At 40.0% G+C, this 19196-nt stretch overlaps 1 protein-coding gene across 1 annotated transcript in view; it reads right to left on the bottom strand.

Annotated features, from left to right (window-relative positions):
* The window catches only part of robo2 (roundabout, axon guidance receptor, homolog 2 (Drosophila)), a 278307-nt gene that overhangs the window by 94656 nt on the left and 164455 nt on the right, over positions 1-19196 (bottom strand). Inside the window, exons 3-5 of the mRNA XM_088012090.1 lie at positions 10507-10664; positions 9337-9457; positions 8707-8845 (exon numbers count right to left, since the gene is read on the bottom strand). Coding sequence (XP_087868216.1) covers positions 8707-8845; positions 9337-9457; positions 10507-10664 — 418 coding nt within the window. The remainder of the gene's footprint in view (positions 1-8706; positions 8846-9336; positions 9458-10506; positions 10665-19196) is intronic.

Below are 19196 nucleotides of genomic sequence, written 5' to 3' on the forward strand. Positions count from 1 at the left end.
CTTCAATGCAGCCTTTGGCCAGAGCTGCCCTACCTGTGGTCCCTGGCAATGTCTAACAGCCAAAAACCCCCACTGGGATTCATCAGCAGTTGGGCATTAATCGTAGAATAGTTTGTCAAAATTTCCACCCTGAAGCCTGGCTGTTTTGTGGGAACAATTCTTTTCCTTTCCAAATTAGTTATACAAAATCAAAATGTTTTTTTTAACTGAATTGAAATTAGTTTTCAATGGATGTTATGGCACGGTGGAAAAAAAAAAAAAAAACATTGCGAAAATGATAAATGTGGAGCCACAGAACAGAGATCACTGATAATTTATTTTTTATTTAAGGAGAATTTGTCTTTGAGTGGAGCAGAAATTAAAGAACACAAACATCAAAGGAATCAATATTACACTGAGGAATTGGTGCTTTCTTAGTAAAATGTGTGAGAGAGGGTTTTCAGAGCACTACAAGAAATGTTTAGGTGCATATTCCTGGTATTTAAAAATGCATTACCTAAATCATTACTTAGTATTTTTAAAAATCCACTGAGAAATTGTCTGGTGACTGGTATTGACCAGTTCTCAACCAATTGAAACAATTAACAGTCAGATAATGCAACATATGGAGTTCTAGTAGGATGCTACTACAGAGAGAAGACAACTTCAATTTAGGTATTTTAATGGCAGAGGAAGCAGAGAGATGTAAGAAGCTTTTTAAAAGCTCTGTTGTTTGACATGTCTGCAGGTCTTTAAGGCTGCAAAAGAGTGAGAAAGAGCAAGACTTTGAGGATTTCTTAATAGAGTATGGCAAAGTTGTTGTGTTTCATCCTGTTCAGCTGTCAATCTGTCTGTCATAGAACATGTTGCTTTGCCTTTCACAAACTCAGAGTAAAGGTTCCACATGCATTGCCTAAGCTGTACCCTGGGTGATAGCAGGGTTCATTCACATCAGCCCTGTTTCGTCTGCTTTAACTAGACTCTACATCGTTTGTCTAGAAGGTCTGGTTTGTTTTTGGAGGTGTGAATGTGCAACAGAACTGTACTGAAATCAAAAAAGTGAACTCTGGTTCTCCTGAAAAGCTAAGTCTCGGTTCCGCTGAAGTGAACTCTGGTGTTGCTCGAATGGGTATGTGAATACTAAGCGGACAAAAGCAGGAAGTGGACTATTGCATTAAATGCTACCAAAACAAAGATGCCAGTCAAGTGTTAACATGAGAGATGACTTGTCTTGTTGACAAAGACATAAGAGAAACCCTATATTGCTGTAAACGTTCCAGAGACCACTCCAAAATCAGGAAACAGTCTAAAAGCACAGCATTCTGTATAAATACAACAAAATCAACACATGGATGTAAAGGCACTCATGTAAATATGATCAGATGAAAATATATCTCAGTTACTCGTAACCACTAGACACACAGACAATGTTGTTATTAAAGTTTCATGATGTAGAATCTTTAACTCAGTGTCTTCTTCAGGGGTTTTTGTGTCGTTAGCTTCAGTGTTTCTTGGTGCAGCGCCACCACAAGCCAGGAGGTGAACAGGTTGCTCAAAGGGTTTGGATCATTCACCACAGTTCAGTGTTAAACTGAACCACACCAGGTGAAAATGTTGTAATGTTAGTCCCCAATCGAACAGAGTCCACCAGACTATTTGGTGACTATTAGGTATGCTAACTGCACAAACTGTGCTAATTGCAAAGATGCTAATGTTTGTTTAAAATACAGACTCAATAACAATTTTGTGCTTACTTTAAAAATATTGGTAAAACTTTGTTCTACATCAATTGCTTTCTCAAACATCTCTGCTATAAGCAATGGCCATTCACAGCAGTTAAATCTCAAAGAAATATTGAAATGTGGAGATCCAAAATCAGCCATAAAATTTCAGATCTGTGCATCTACATCAACCTCGGCTCAAGCTTGCACCCTAAGCACCTTACGTATTGAAAGAAGTAATGGAAACAGGAAACAGATCCTGTTATCTTTTCCTTTTGCAAAGTTGCATAAGTGAAAAAAAAGAAACTCGCTGAAACCGGATAGTCAGCATAACACGGGCACTTCTGTCACTTTAGCTTTAAAACTTACTCAAATAGAATGGTCCATCCATACACCTCTATCATACAGCTCTCTCACGACACAATTGCAAACACACACATGCATTCACGCGCCCCTGAGGAATTGAGTAAAAAAGAAATGGCCTTTTCTGCTGAATGTTGCAGTGGCTCTGCTGTGGAGGTCAACAGGAACGAAGGGGACGGGGGGGCTGAATGCATATGGACGCCAAGACATTAGTGGCTCTGATAAGGCACAGGAAGAGGGCACAAGGGTCCAAAACAAATGAGGAGACCTATGGAGGGGGAAACATGGGAAGCACACTAATCTTGCAGGCAAATAAAGCTGGCAATGCACACTGCTGAGGTCTCTTCACAGGGGACTTCTCAGGGTGAGATGGAATCTTTAGCCTAATAAGATACAGTTTTCCTCTCCTGGCAGCTGCTGTCAACACTGTCCATCTGATACTAGCAGCATTACATATTTGGAAAGATGTGTAATACATAATTTTGGGCACAAAATTATAAATAAGAACAATGAAAATTTGAGCCATATGCCAGGTTTTTGGTTAAATATTAAAGATTTTTCTTGGGGAAGCACAATCTCATAGCATCAAAATTTTATTCATTGAACACTGATGGAGCGGTATTATATGTTTTCCAGTCACATTATGTCATTTTATAGCTCTGTTAAGTAACACTGTTACTTAACAGTGTTACCTTTAGTTGTTATGCAAATGCTACATATAAGAAATATAACTTAAAAGCAAAGAGGAGCGTAGGTGGTGCTAGCTCCACTCAGGTATTTTTCACAACTGAATGGTTGCCATGGGAGATTAAAAGATTTCTCAAACATGCATGAAATAATCAAAGCATCACTCCAGGTATGTTTTGATGAGGGAATAACATTATAACATGACGGGGAGCTCAAAAGAGTTGTTTTAACATAATACTGCCCCTTTACTAGAAACCCTAGTTCCAAATAAATAAACAGGTGGGAGGGACGGATACATTTAATATTTAATGTGCTGGTCAGTGATTTTATACCTGCCTGAAGCACAAAAAAGCTTTTTTTTCCCCCTGCGGTGCTCAAAGTTCAAGCCCAAATTGCCAGACGTTTTTCAGCACACAAGCAGCTTTTCTTATAGTTTTACCCCCCATTTATGGGGTTAAACAGGGATAAACAATAAGGTAAACTCATGTAGCCACAGAGCCTGTTTATTGTCATTTTATGCTTCACTTTTACCTGTTTAATTTTTGCAAGTTAGTTTCATAACAACCATCAGACCATGTTGCTGGAACTCCAACAAGATTAGAGACAGGTTAGCTTTAAAGATAAGGCAGAAAGGGATCCAGTAGATGATACTTTTTTTTTTTTGGTGTTTTTTAGTTTATTTATTATTTAGAAACACCTTTAGAGAACACAGATATAAGCAATAGCTGGTCTTGTTCTTTTATGGCGAGCTCTGGTTGTTTTTCAGCTCTATCTCCTCCTCTGTTCCATGAGATGGAAGGCACTGCCATCTTGGCGCTTCAGATCGGCACTCTAAGTGCCAGCGTGTGCATGTGTTTGCCTGAGAAGCAGCTGGAGCCACTGAGCATATTAACAACCTGTTTACTCAGCTGAGGTTCCCCTCCCCTCCACCTCCTCTTAGAATGAAAGCAGTACATTACAGAAAACCCACCGAGAGGCTGGAAGCATGTAAAAAGGCCAGCAAAGACAAGTTGAAACAATACGACGGTAAAGAGGAGCGGTCCTGCTAAGTCCTTGCCTCTTTCCACAGCTTATCATAATAATAAGGACAGCGTAACCTTTCGGAATGAAAAAAAAGAAACAAAAAAGCAAACAGAGACCACTCCCCGCTGTGTAGACAACTGCTTGATCTGCTGTGGGCTTTTATTCCCTTTCACACAAAGTGAAATACCAGAAGGGACTGCCTTTCTGTTTCCAGTTCTTCTTCAAATGCGCCTGTCACTTATCAAAATGGAAACTTCTCTTGTGTGGGAAAATCCATCCGTCCTTGATGTTCACCGAGTGATGATAAGGAGCAACGAAAACAGGAAGAAAATGTCAGAATTAAAATATCTACATCTGAACGCTCGTCTTCGCTGGCACGCTTTGGAGAGGAAAAAAATAAAGAATCATTTCTAGATTGCAATTAGAGGCAATAGAATATTTAAATCTTTTTAATTTTTTGCTCTATATTTCGCCATGTTTATCATCTGAAAGTATGGCCGCACTTCAAAGGGATGTTACAGTCGGCGATGGACGCCAGCGCATGACACATATCCAACTCCATAATAAATCTGTTAATTAGTGTACAAAGTGAACTCCGTTCCAGAGCCAACTCCCTATCAAAGACTGGAGTGAAACACTTTTATGTGTTTGCCTTGGCATGGGGCTCGCATCCCACTGCCCAGTGAACCGAATCCTTATCAGACGCAAACAAGCCGCCTACGCTTGTCTCGGCGGCTAGCCTTGGGAGATGTCAGGCCTGTTGAGTGTGTGCTTTATGAGGTGATCCAAGCAGAAAGCGACCAGCCTGCTGGCTAAAGACAGAACGCTGGTCTCTTTGAAGTCCACTTCTGACAATGACACCGATGCTGATCGTGACTTGAGTGACTCGCAAGCGAGGGAATAGGTTGATTCACACACACACACACATGCATGCACGCACGGGCGCACACACATGCACACATACACACCTGCCAACAGCAGTATCATTTTATGATCGGTGGCCGGAGAGATGTGCTGCAGCTGGAGACGAGTCTCTGTAAATTATACACTGTCGCTGCTTCTCTCTTAAGGTTTGTTTCTGTTCTTGCAGTCAGAACCGAACACGTGCGTCATGTCCATGATAACACGCCGACCGAGTACATGGGGTTAAATGTTTGGAGAAGGTAGTGGTTATCTTCCAGGTTTCTTAAATCTCTGTGCCAAGTGTTCCTCTGGAAGGTCTTGTCATGTTTTTGTGTCTTTGTTTCTGTCTGTTGGGCTGCAGAGAACACAACAACTAGATTTCTCTGAGTAACAAGAAAATATCCATGACAGACTATATAGAGGCAATATTACATATTTTCCAGGCACAATCAAGTAATTACTTTACATTCAGTTGTTCTATAAATATATCAAATATGACTTAAAAGACATTTTATCTTGTAATTTAACACTTTGACATTGGGCCTCTGTCTCTTTAAAACTCATGCTCTTTCTGAAATTCCGCCTTCGGTAAGTCATTTCAGCATTGCTCCTCTATTAACCCTTTAACAACATTTTTACCAGTGATGCACTGAGAAGCAGCTCCTATAATAAGCTCAACAGATGCACAATGCCACCAGGCGTTTGTTAATTGCTGCTGACTAGCTCCAAAGTTTGGAAAATGCAGATAAGAGGAAGACCTTTGTCCTCAAAGGTGGAGCTAGGTCCACCAACGTGTTTTTCACAGCTAAATTGCAACGGGAGAATGAAGGATTCCTCAAATATGTATAAAAGATCTAAGGCAACACTCCAGGTATATTTGTGGTGAGGGAATAACATTATAACATGATGCAAAGCTCAAAAAGTTAATTTTACATAATATTGCCAATTTAATATTTAGCCACACTAATCGAGTATCACAAACATATTGTCTCCTGTGTGTGATGCTCCAAATTTGTCTAAATGTTATTATGATTCATGTCCTGTCCATGCTGTGTTAAGCACTCATTCAGCTCACCTGCCACGCCTGATTGCTTACCTGTTCCACCTGGGCCCCGCCCTACTTAAACACCTCTCAGCCTCTGTCTCCTTGCCAGATTATCGACAGCCATGAGCCAGTAGAGATCCAGCGTTTCCTTCCAAGCCTTCAGTGTTTCTACGACCCTTTTGTGTCCATGGATTTACCCCCCTGCCAAGCCCTTCATGGATCCCTTCTGTTCTGGATTTCTGGACCCTGACCCAAGCTCTGCCTCACGACCACCGAGTATTGCCAGCCAGTGGTGGAGAAAGTACTCAAAAAATGTACTTAAGTAAAAGTACAAATACACAGACAAAAATGTACTCAAGTGAAAGTACCACATTAACATTTTACTTAAGTAAAAGTAAAAACGTACTGACTTTTAAAATTACTTAAGTATTAAAAGTAAAAGTACTTGCTGAATGCATTACCTAATCGCTAATATCATTAAGTGAACCGATCGTATTTAATTATAATACGTCAGAAATGTGCCATTTTATTGAACAATGCCACAGATATAGCATGTTTTTATCGTTTACTCTCTGTAACATAGTTTAGACTTAGATATATGATTCTATACATCATAATTTCAGGGATGGAAACATTTCGTCTCCTGTCCTAACATAGCATGAACTTCACTTTTTTTTTTTTTTTGCCACTAGTGGCATTTATTTTGAAAGAAATCCAACTGAAAGGGTGGGCAGGGGAGGACATGGAACCAAGAAGTCACGTAGCAGAGTTGTAGTCTAGACCACCGAACCCGAGACCAAATCAAGACCAAGAACAGCACCCCGCGCTACATGACACAATAAAATTAAGTGCACCTATCAAAATTGCTTCTCTAATTGATCTGAAAGATCCACATTCCCATAAAAACACCTAGATATTAAATACTTAGAGCTGAAATAAATTTAACCAGTATCAATTCAAACTCTTCATTCTGTTTTGCTTTCATCTCTGTGCCACAATCCACAGAGGTCTCCTGCCATCCCTAAAAAATATAACGCCCTGGGCGTTTGCCCATATCAGAAACCACATCTGTCTGCACCATTAAACATAGCAATTAACAATAAGTAACGCTCAACTATGAACACTGTCCGAGGCGCAATAAGAAAGAAGTAACCAAGCGGAAGGAGGTGATTGTTCTCATCCTCCCTCCTGCTGCAACGTCTGCCACCATGACAGGAGACGAAAACAAAGAGCAATGAGCATGCTGTGTTCTTACCTTCTTGTTTTATTTATTCGCCAATTATATATATATTAAATGAAATAAAATAATAATAGCTACTGCAGTGTACACACAGCATTACAAGAACACAGAACGTCTCTCAGTGAGGCTTCAGTCCTATCCACCTTAGTAAAGATCCGTCCAGAAGAATCGGATCGCTCCTGAATGTCATATCAGTATATAGCCGACTTTGGTTACAGCGTTGTCCCATATGTGCGACACCTCAGTCAACACCTCCAAACAACGTGACAACAGACACGTAAGTCACGTTATTGCTTGGATTTTACGGCGCCACCTTAAGTCCCTGAACTTCACATTTTAACGGAAAAAAAGAGCAATGCGACTTGGATGTAACAAGTAACGCGACGGTTTTGTTGAAATGTAATGAAGTAGAAAGTACAGATACTTACTGTAAAATGTAGTGGAGTAAAAGTAGAAAGTACCCATTATTAAATCTACTTAAGTAAAGTACAGATACACGAAAAATGTACTTAAATACAGTAATGAAGTACTTGTACTTTGTTACTTCCCACCACTGTTGCCAGCCCCTCAAGCTAAGTCTGCTCTCTTTGTCCTCCTGTGTATGACCTCTGCCTAATTATTAACAAAGTCCCTGGGTGTTGCGTTTTGGATCTCCTTGTGGAGATCTTCATTGCTTCCACAGAAGCCTGTTTTACTGGTTTCCTGCACTTGCCTGTCATCAGACCCTCAGTTCCTCTGCTCCACCCGTCTACTGCTTTACAGGTCAGTTAAGCTGAACATTTCTAAGATACCCCTCCTATATCTGTGCATCACCAGCCTTCTCTCCTCTCTCCTCAGTGCTGTTTTGACGACCTCTTCCTGAGCAGCAACCAATATCTGGAAATTAAACTTGTTTTTTCCTTAGTACACTCCTTTGTGTGGTTGAATTTCTGGGTCCCCACTGAGTGTCCTTACAAATCTAGAATTTAGACATTCAGGGGGTCACAATAATTTGTGACCTGAAAATATTGTGCTCCAAAGAATGATACATGAATGACAGTCTTATTCATTAAAAACTGTGTAAGCTTTTGAAATAACTATATTAAGTAACTTTACATGGAGACTCACTTTTTAAACTCTGCAATAAATTTCAGTTACTAAATATAGAATGACATGTCTGAAAACGGATTCTGTTTAGACTATATCTTCCAGGACAGAACGTATCCTGTTCAGAAAGTTAAAAGGATTTGTTTTCTTTTTGGCTGTCCCACTATCCAAGGCCTTCTGATTGGCTGGGTTCCTTGTCTGGCCCTCGGGTCCAAGAAAGCTGGGTACTCAAATTCACACTAAATGGAAACTGAGTCTCAAGCTGATGAAATCCTGTCTTTAAAAACCAAAAAACTGAAAAAAAGTAATGCTTGAATTAACTTCATATTCCTAACCTTTACTGTCTTATGGCTGAAACTCTTAGCTACTTGCCTATCTTGGACTTTGTTTTGCAGTCTATGGATCATTTCATGATTATAAAGAACATTTTCTGAAAAGGAATGTTTTAACCAAACTTCTGGTACATTCAAGATTTGTAACCAGTGCTGTTGACAGATGTACAAAGTGAACTCTGGCAGCTGCATCAGGAGTAAAACCTAAAGAGTTAAGATGCTACCTTGTACTAGCCGTTGGTACAGTCCCTGCCAAATCAAATGTAGTCTGTCACATCGGTACAGAAAACAGATTTTTTTTTTGAGGATATTCCCTTAAGAGTGTACCTCCCACGAGGAACATCGATGTCATCTTTCCTCCAGCGAACATTTGGTTGGGGGTCTCCTTGTACCTGGCACCGAAACTCAACCGTCTCCTCTTCTAGGACCACCTGGTTGATTGGCCTCCGAAGGAAGGTTGGTCGCTCTGCAAGATGTGCAGAAAAACAGATAAGCATCTTTTTTTTTTTTTGGCTGCTGTATGCAGCTCCAACACTATCCATCATGGATCTGAAAGGATAATCTCTTAATCCTTTATTTTAACTTTTTTATCCTTCATTTTCCTGTCAGTCTCTTACTTCTGTTCTTTAACAAACAAGAGAGACATTTTGGAATAGTACCCTGAAGCCAACACTGAAACAAAGCAACTACCATCTAGCTTCTATGGTCCATTTCACTCCAGCTCTGCTTTATGTCATGACAATATAATAGCAACTCCGAAAATAAAAAGTCATAAAACTGAATGCAGCCCAGCAGGACAAATCTGGCAACAAAGTCTAAGCAACAGGGCTTTAAAATCTAATTCTGAGAGTACCTGACCAAAGCCATTATTTTCATGAAGGTATGTAGTAGCATTTAATCCTTTACACAGGCCAACATAGATTCATATTTCAGGGAAAATCAGGAAATAATGCGTACCAAACACTGTTACTTGTGCCGTCTCACTGTCCCGTTCTCCAACCATGTTGGTGCCCACACACACGTACATGCCAGCATCAGTCTTTCTTGTGTTTGAGATCATGAGCTTTCCTCCTCGAATCTGAAGGAGAAAAACAAAAAACATTTTCCAGATGTTTACTTTTTTACACTGACTTTTTTCTTTCATTGAGTAAAGTCTTTCCTTGTAAGTTCATTTGGGACAAAAGGTGTTAAGTGCACACCAACAAAATAACTTTAACATTACAACTCAGCAAGTTACAAACCTAAACCTCAGAGAATTTTACTGGGATTTTACTGACAAAGGAGCATAAAGTGGTGCATGTTCTAAAGTGGAAGGAAAGGAAAATAACACATGTTCGGCCATCATTACTGAAGACTATTTTTGTTTTTTACCACTGGTTTATGAAAAGGCGAGGGTTACATTTATATAAAATAAGCAAGTATAAGATTTTTTTGAGAAAGTCTTAAATTTCAACTATTTGTTGTTCCTAACCCTCATGAATACCAAAAGTTCCTCTATACTTAGCTGAAAGTCTTAAGAAGTGCAACAATCAGTTTTTCACATCTAGGGAGTAATTTATTTTAATCATTCTTCTTTGAAAAACAAATTAAATCAATTCTGTTTGGACAGAATACATCAATGAACAACTATTTCTTAGTTGTGCTACTGTCTCTAAATTGAATTTAGATCTGGACTTTGACTGGACCATTCCAACACATAACTGTTTTGATTAAATCATTTCTGTTGTGGCTTCTACTGCATATATCTAGTATCATTGTCTTGCAGGAAGGAGAAATTACCAGATTGTTTTTCAATCTTTCAGTTTGCATTTGTGCCCATTGTGTTATTCCATTTGCAGATGATGGATTGAACATCGTAGTGGGAACATCTCCATGACAATATCATCAACATGTATGGCATGTTGCTGGGGTCTTCATTGGGCTATGTCTTTACCTAATTTCTCTAACAAACCTGAGACTTTCACAGAACAACTAGATTTCATTTGAATTGCTCTTGGTCAGACCATAAAATCCCAGTGAAATAAACTGAAGTTCGGGGTTGTAAAAACAGTCTTAGTAGCTGGAATTTTTACAGTTTAACAGCTACTGATGTTTCTGTTTGTTTAGATCGTCTACAACAGTACTCACAGTGACCCTGTCTTCCTTGTCATCGATTCGCACTTTGTCTTTCTTCCAGTAGATGGTGGGTTCAGGATGACCTCTGGGAGGGACACATTCAAGTATTGCTGGCTCTCCTGCTGCCACCACCACATCAGTAGGATTCTGCCTGAAGTCATCTCGCAGCACTGTGTGAACAAAGAGCCACTCGGTTAGGGAAAAGTGAATTGTTGCACATTTCATTACATTAAAACCACAAACTTCAAAATAGCATGGACTCCTGATATGATCCAAGCCATTTTTTAACATATAAACATCGGTCCAATAGATAATACTGGGCTGATATTTATTTCTTGATGCCGTTTGTTTCTGGATGGTGAGTGGAGCCGGTTGGCCGTGTGGTTTTTGTTTGGTCATGTGACAGTAGTAGTGACGCAGGGCAGGATTGTTGGACGTCCAATTGAAGATGACAAGTAGTGGTCAAGTCATTTTTTAGAAAGGTAATGAAATATATAAAACATCGCTAAAAATTAGTTAGGAGGAAAAACAATGATATTTAAATGAGGTATTGAAATCGGCCCAGTTTTTTCAAAATGGGTCAACCTTAATTTTATTACTTAAAACACTAAATATATCTTTATAAACATTAATATGCAGTGGAAACCATCTTAGCAGCACCACAGAAGCTAATGTTGACAATCTTTCTTATCTTTGTTCTTGAACCTACATCCAATCAGTGCCAAGGAAAACGAATGGCACTCTTGGATTGCTGTTTTGCAAATATCAGCCAAGTACCATTGCGTATAAGTCTACGCATTTCAGCATTTTCTTTTAAATATTTTGGAATTAAATCCTCAAAATTGGCAAATTGTCCATGATTCCTTTAAAGTTATTTTCCACAGAAAAATCACAAATGGTCAATAGAATCTGTGAATACTGAACCATAACGACAAACAAATTATACACTTTTTTATTTTTTTATTTGTCAAAAACTGTTGAAAATCATGTCATTTGTCTTTCATTTCACTTTTCACTACTTTGTGTAAAATACTGATAAAACACACTGATAAAATACACTGAAGTCTTGCTAGTGCTTTACATTAGCAAAACGTATATTTCAAAGCAGGAGTGGAAAAGTCTTTTCAAAATTCATTCTTATTTACTTTTTAGTGTTCACCGTGCACTTTGAAATGTTGCAGGATCTATCTGAGCCATTAAAATGGAATATGCAGCTTCATCTGACTGGGCAAAGTAAAGCGAAAGCTAATTGGAGCTAATGGAGGTCCCAGTGGAAGCAGCAGAACAAACAGAAGCAGAATGCCCTGAAGCCTGGTGTCATTCACTTGTGAAGGCTAACAGGGCTGCTTCACTTTGGTAGTGATGTACACGTACACTTTTACACACATTCAATCGTTCGCTAACACACAAAAAGCCAGTGGGTGGTCGGATGAACAACTGTGGCCTTGTGTCTAATCACCCCCCAGGTAGGCCTTTCATTAGAGAGATAACCTCTCGCCCCGCGGAGTGTTCAGAGAAACACACAGCAGCAGCTCATTATCAGACGGGGAGTGCTAGCGTCGCACAGACACACAGCGATGCGCAAACAAATGCAAATACTAAAAGACAATCAGGCACAGAACCAATGAGGGATGTAACCCCAGAACAGGAAGCAATCTTTGTAATGAGAAAACATGAAAAACAAACAAACAAAAAAAACACTCCATGAAAAATAGTTTAAATATATAAACCTTCTCCTCCTCACCTGCGACATGGATTGAAACAGATTTTTTTTAAATCTATAACGAATCTAATCCTTGACGGAGCTCTTTAGGAATTTCAGTGCCAGTCTTTATTCCATTATCGAAGCGGAGAAGGGCACACCATTTCTCTGATGGATAAAAGGACGGAGGCTTGTTGGGTGGGTATTTGAAGGTGCTTACGGAAGGCTAAATTAAGGGCAGCACCACAGGTCCTTATGTAAATTCCATGCAGGGGCGGCGGGGACGGTCGGGGTTATAAGAGGGGATAACTGGTCCCTGCGCTCCCGGCTTCTCTCATCTCTTCATTTGCTCTCCTTACCCTCTCTGCAGAAAACGCTGCGGCCATTGTTTCCTTATTTATTTATTTAGACCGAGGGCCGGCGGATTGGAGGAAGGGAGGATGCTTTCAACCCAATTATCCTAGGGATGCACAGGGGGCGCAGAGAATAGGACTTTTGTGTGACATGAATTCAAATGAAACCTTTACACAGGGGGAATTGCAAGAGAATACAGAGGAGGCAGAGATGGAGATTTTCACTCCTCTTACGCAGGGCTGCCCTCTAATCTAAAGAGCTAAGGTAATTAGCCAACTCCAGCGCGCCGGACCCCCCCCTAGCCGGGCCACCGTCTCCGAGCTCTCTGTATTTGCATTACAAACAGGCGTCCCGCAGTTTAAAAATCATAGCCTGGTGCGGACCGGAGTTTTCAATATCACGTTGGCTTTAATTGCTCTTTCCCATTCACTGTTGATAGCACCCGTGGGATTTTTGTCGGAATCAATTTCCTTTGAAACAGAACGGCGACAAAAGAAACACGCATTAGGTGCATCATTACGGCGCCCATGCCTCGCTGTCTAATCTAATCTGTTGTGGCACATTGTGTCATGGTAAATGCATCTCTTACCCCGCAATTTACATAAATACGACGACGGGAACAAACACAAACAAAACACAAAATAAAATCCAACATATACAGTACAAACATGCACCTGTTAACGAGAGATGATGTTTGCACTAAGTGTGGGTATGGGTAATCGTGACAACACCTGGCAGGTATATTAAGTCAAATAAAAGGCGGAGTCATTCCAGTTGATGCTGTTCTGGTCTAAAGTTTTCAAACACTTGTTCCACATTGTCTATTTTTTTGGTCTGAGGACATAATCACTTGGAGATAAGTGCCAGCTTAAAGCATAAAGATTACGAATTTTTAAAGAAGTTGAGGATGGACCAAACTGGGATCACTGTCCTGATGCAACACTCGACTATGCCTTGTTTTCAGCAATCAACGTTGTCAAATGAACCAGTACACCACGAGCAGCAAAACAGATTTTGAGCATGACGACACTGGTTACTGTAGCCCCATAGCACAATAATTTTTTTATCTCATAAAATATTCACTAGCTGCATTTCTAAAACAAAAGTGTGCAAAAATTTGTTGATAATGTCAAAACAACTGAATTTCGGAAATGCTGTGTTTCCAATAAATAAGAAACGCAATAAAAACCACACGCAAATAAGTCTGTTCAAGCGTAACTCATTAAAAATCAAGCAGGCTATGAATGTAAATACTTATATGAGATATAATCAGTAGTCAGTGATTTTACAGAAGAGCTATGGATTCAACAGTTTTGAAAGACAACTTTTTATGAACTGTGAGATGGTGTGAGAACATTGTCCAAGGAGGCCAGTTCCTACAATAAATGTATTCCTGTGTACAAACTAGTGTGGCTCATGTAATGTGACAAGTGTTTCCATTGCAGGTTTACGAAAAACACCAATTTCAAACAAGATGAAAAATCAGCCCTCCAATCTAGCGTTAAAGTGTATCCAAAAACATGAGCTCCCCCCCCCCCCAAAAATGCTGTGTTTACATTAAGCACATTCATTTTCAGAATTCTAATTTGAGAAATGCTGTGGTCAACGGAAATGCAGCTACTGATCAGACATTTTTTGTAAAATTCAAATGTCCTCAAAAGATCTTTTTTATCTGTGGAGGATCCTTTATTGGTCTACATGATGTTGAAGTGAAACTGATTTAAATGAATTACTAAAATAATTAAAAACAGGTCATCATCATTCTACAGAAGGAACAAACACTGAAAGCTCCTGCCCATCTGGAGTTCTTCATAACAGAATCAGCAGGTATCTCTTCCACAGTATGAATGCCTGAAGGTGCCTCTCTGTGTGGCTCTATGTCAGGAATCATAAGGCAAGCAAATGTTTTCATATTACCACCATAACACAGGCATTTCATTTATTTATTTATTTTTGTCGTTGCTCTACGTGAGCTGCATTAAATATGGTTGCGTCATTAAGTGGGTCTGTGCATACGCTGTCAGAAGATAAACTGTGGCTCCCAACTCTGAGGCCCTGTAGGCATTTAGACCCAAATCATCCAACAGACGTAGAGTAATTGACTTTCTATCCCCCTGAAACATTCAGCTCTTCTTCAGCTAAAAACATTCCACCTCCTGCAGAGCTCCAGTAGGCCACAAATTCTGCCATCTTGCCATCTTGCTTACTTGCTTATTAATATTTATGCCCTGTCTGTCTGTCTGTCTGTCTGTCTGTCTGTCTATCTGTATGTATGTATATTAGTTGGGTGGTTAGGTGTACATCTGTCAATCCAGCTGTGGGCTACAAATGAACCTCTGCACTCTTGAAATTATTTATTTATTTCCATAGCAGGGTTTCCCCCAGTGTATTATAATCCTGGTGGCCCGCCATGCTTTACTTGCGCCACCGCCAGGCTAAGCCTTTCTTGTTTATGTTTTTAGGAAAATAATAATAATAATAAAAAAATAAAATAAAATAAATCGCTTTTTTTTTTTTTTTTTTAAATGCCGGATTGCAAGGGTCTCTGTTGCTCTGAGTGTTTCATTGGTGGAGCAGATTTATTCCTAAATTCCTAAAAGATATGTTTATAGAAGATAGGTTTATAATTGATGCATTTAAAGCCGGATCAATCACACCGCTGGTGCCTCTGCGCGTTGCCTCGCGCTGCAGCAGCTGGATGTCTTAAGTTTTCCTCAGCGTGGATCCCGCGCGCCTCCTTTCACTCAAACTGGACACAAGCTGACCTGCTGTATGGATATTTACATCAGATTATTTTATTATTATTTTTATTATTATTTTTCCGGTTACATGATGCATCAAACCATATCAAATGATTTGTCCACTTAGTCAGGGAGAGTTAATGTGCGCGACTGCGCGGAGATCGGAGAAACTCGTCCCACAAACTCCAGCAACCAGAACAGTTTCTGTGACTCTTATTAAAAACTCAACCGACACGAAATGGACGAGCTACTAAAGTCACATTAGCAGCATTGCTAATGTGTTTGTAGCGCGTCTCTGCGCAAAGCAGCGGATTTAACTCATCCTGCAGGGCCGGTCCAAGGTTGTATGAGGCCTGGAGCAGAATTTGACTTAGGGGCCCCTCTTGCTGCTAAAAGCATCAGCACCTCTAACAGCTTCTGTGTTAGATTTAATCTGGGAGAGGGGGAGTAATTTAATTGTCCAACCTAAAAAGAATCAGTTATAATGGCAGTTTACGAATTTGTATTTGTGAACAGAGCTCAAACTCAAAGATTAAACTCACAGCATCAGATTGTTGCTATGGTAACAAGACAATCTAACTATGAAGATTGTTTTTTTAACTTTTACAAAGTAAACTTGCCAGCAACTTAAAATCTTACATTTAAATGTTAAACAATTTAAAATCTTTTAATTTATATATTAATTTATGCATTGAATCAAATTTAGCAGCATTGATAATCTCAATAAACAAATGTTACATTTATGTATCCGTGGTCTGTGTTAAAATATTAGCATTTATGGGGCCCCTGAAGCCCATGGGGCTTTATGGATTAAATAGAAGTGCAAGTAATTGATATTCATTTTAATTGTATTTTTTGATTTGTTGTTTTTAAGACTAGTTGTGGCTTTAAATATCATTTCACTGATGCTGTTTTCCCGTAACATACAATTTACCCAGTAACATTTTTACATTTCCTGTCTACTTAACATCTTTTAATACAAAAACACGATGGAATGCCGTTGGACCACCTCGGCACCCTGACTACCGGGCTTAGCAAGTTTTCTGGGGGAACCTTGCATAGTATCAGAGGAGTTCAGTCAGGAATGGAGGAGCATCAACACTGCGGTGAAGTTTCAAGTCTCTTCAGTTGGCTCTGACTCTATGCCAAAACAGTATCACAAAATTGACAACCATACAATTATTTTTCAAATCATATTGTATTACTCTAACATAGCAACCTTCTGCCAGAAGCCAACAGGGAAGCTTCTGGTGCCTGATTAACGCGGCACATGTCAACAGCATACTTCAGTGCATCTTATTGTGGTTTAATAGTGTTTAAATTGTGAAAGAAAAGAGATGCCTAACAGCAGTGGTGGGCAGACCTTTGCTAATACACTAATAGTGGTGCTAATTTTCCGTTTAGCACATTAGCGTTTTGGCTAACTTTGAAAACATTTAGCACAATTAGCTTCCTCTAAAGTAATACTTTTTGGTGGCTGTTTTGTAAACTCAGTTGAATAAGGTTTGACATCTCTGTTGATTGTTAAGAATTCTCCAGGTAGTCAGATGTTTATATTAATGCTTATATTTTGAGGTGGAAGAAGGCTGTTCCGTTTTCCCTCCTTTCTTTTTTTTCTAAAGAATTTTCATTGAGCAAGTAGCAAGTATCAACAAATGAAGCATACCGAAAACACTTACATGAGCAGACAACCAGGGGCACTAAAGAAACGTATACATACATATGAATTGTTTTTAGAGCTTTGTAGTTAGTCACATTTTCCACCTGTGACCCAGTCCTGCAAGTTATGTTTCATCTGTGACATACAATATATGTTGAAATGATCACTTTAACATTAGCTTCTGCTAAATATCATGTTGCAAAAGCTCTTTAATGTTAGCAGAACTACGGTTTATGATTAGCGCTTTAGGGTTAGCACAGCTAACTTTTTAGTTAGCGATGTCCACCACTGTGTAACTTCCGAAGGCAATTTGTTATGCTGAGTGTTGGAGTCAAGCGGGCTGAATATGAACTTGTGAAATTCAAAAACTTTTACAGAGCAGTGCAGGTGAAATCTTACCCAAGACAGACTTGGCGCACAAAAATTCAAATGGACACTGTGATGCTTCTTATTTTACAATGCAAACAAAATGCATCATTGCACAGAGGTGGCCAGCAAGGACAGGATGAGGAGTAAGACTTGGGAGAGTTCGCCACCCTTTCCTATAACACGAGACATTTCTTTCTGGAGGGTGACACTGCTTGTTGGAAAGATTAGTGGGAAACCTTGAATGAAGCAGCAAGCCTGCATATGAAGATAAGTGCTGAAAAACACATCCACCTATAGGAGAGCAACGGGCATTGGAAGGTTGCTCTTTACACCACAATCTCAAAAAGTCCTTTATTTGATTTTCACATCACTCTGATAGACAGTCACAAGATAAATATTTCTAAAAAACACAAAAATAGTGGGTATGCATACTTTTACAAGGAAATGTCTGTGACTTGCTATTTACAACACGAAATAACCCCCTGCTGTTTTAGAGCTATCTTCCCAGGTCAAAGGATAGCCCTTAGGCCAAACCACTGGCACCCGAACCTGCCACCTCCCCTGCACACTCTGATTAGAAAATATACCATGCACACACAAAAGGAAAGTGCTGCAGAGCAGTTGCTCAAAGCTATAATATCTTTTTATTCAAGTGTTCTTGCGCTTCATCCAGCAGAGTGCTATTACGACGTTGCTGTTTTCAATTCTGCCCCAAGAGAAGAGACAAAATATATATGTCAGTTGACAAAATGCACCGAATCTACTCTGTGTCCTGTCATTGATGGTTTGTATTAGTCTTGACGCTGAAGGCTGGAGAAAGATAATACCACAGCACATAAACCGCTCTGATGGTCGGTAAGCCTAATTTGTCTGGATGCAAACCCCTTCCTGTTTCCTGTTACTGGCTCATTTGGCCTCCCACCGACCAGAGATGACCTTTGCTCCTCTATCCAGATGCAGAAATTACCCCCTCAGCTGGCGGGCGAGCACCAGTTTCACACATATCTCCTATATTCCTCTACAGGGGGGTTGCAGGTCAGAGTGGGGAAACAGCTGGAAAAATATGTTCGTCTGGCAGTGCCCAAGGCCGAGGAGAGGCTTCCATCCCCTCATCATTAGCACGGCTCATAACCATCTCTCAATGTCTGACTTATTCTCATCATCATTGGAGGTCATTCCCTGACTTTCCTTTTTCTCCATTTTCTCTTAATCATTTTCCACGCGTTCCATACACCCCGACCCGCCTCCTTCTAGTCTACCCCTTCCCTGTCAGGGTTCTCTCTCTGTGTTTCTGTTTCTGCAACGGCCGCAGATGTAGCCATGCATGTCCACACGCAGTCATTCCCCAGAGGCCACTGGCAGATCTGATAGCATCACCAGCGCCATACTCGGTATCTGCAAATCCTGTGCTAAGGGATTGTAAATAATGCTGTCACTTTCACAGATAAGATAGAGGGAAATAGTAAAAGTAAAGAAAATCATATGACTGGCATTGATTTTATAGTGGGGCGGAGGGGGGGTGCTTGGGGAAAGAAAGGAGGGAGGGTGGAAAAACGCAGGTGGTGATACCATATGAAATGTGCATCTTTAATAGCACCTTGGAGCAAAAACACAGCTTCTGTGTTTGGTGAGGCAAAAAGAGAGGCACAACGTTGTGTCTTGTAAAGTATTTATACCCCTTCTGGTGGGAGAGTCTATGTCAGGGGTCCCCAAACCTTTTCCTGTGAGGGTCACATAACTTTTCCCTTCTCTGGTGGGGGGGCCAGAGTCAGTTTGTAACAGAAAAAGTGTGGATTGCATGAGTGCCTAAATGTAAAAATGTATTGTTTTCCAGAAAGCACAATCAAATAACCCTCTCTGGGTTCTTCGCAGAAAA

This window comes from Poecilia mexicana, unplaced genomic scaffold, assembly GCF_051168715.1.
Source record: "Poecilia mexicana isolate PSO_F unplaced genomic scaffold, ASM5116871v1 scaffold_13, whole genome shotgun sequence".
Taxonomy (NCBI): Eukaryota; Metazoa; Chordata; class Actinopteri; order Cyprinodontiformes; family Poeciliidae; genus Poecilia; species Poecilia mexicana.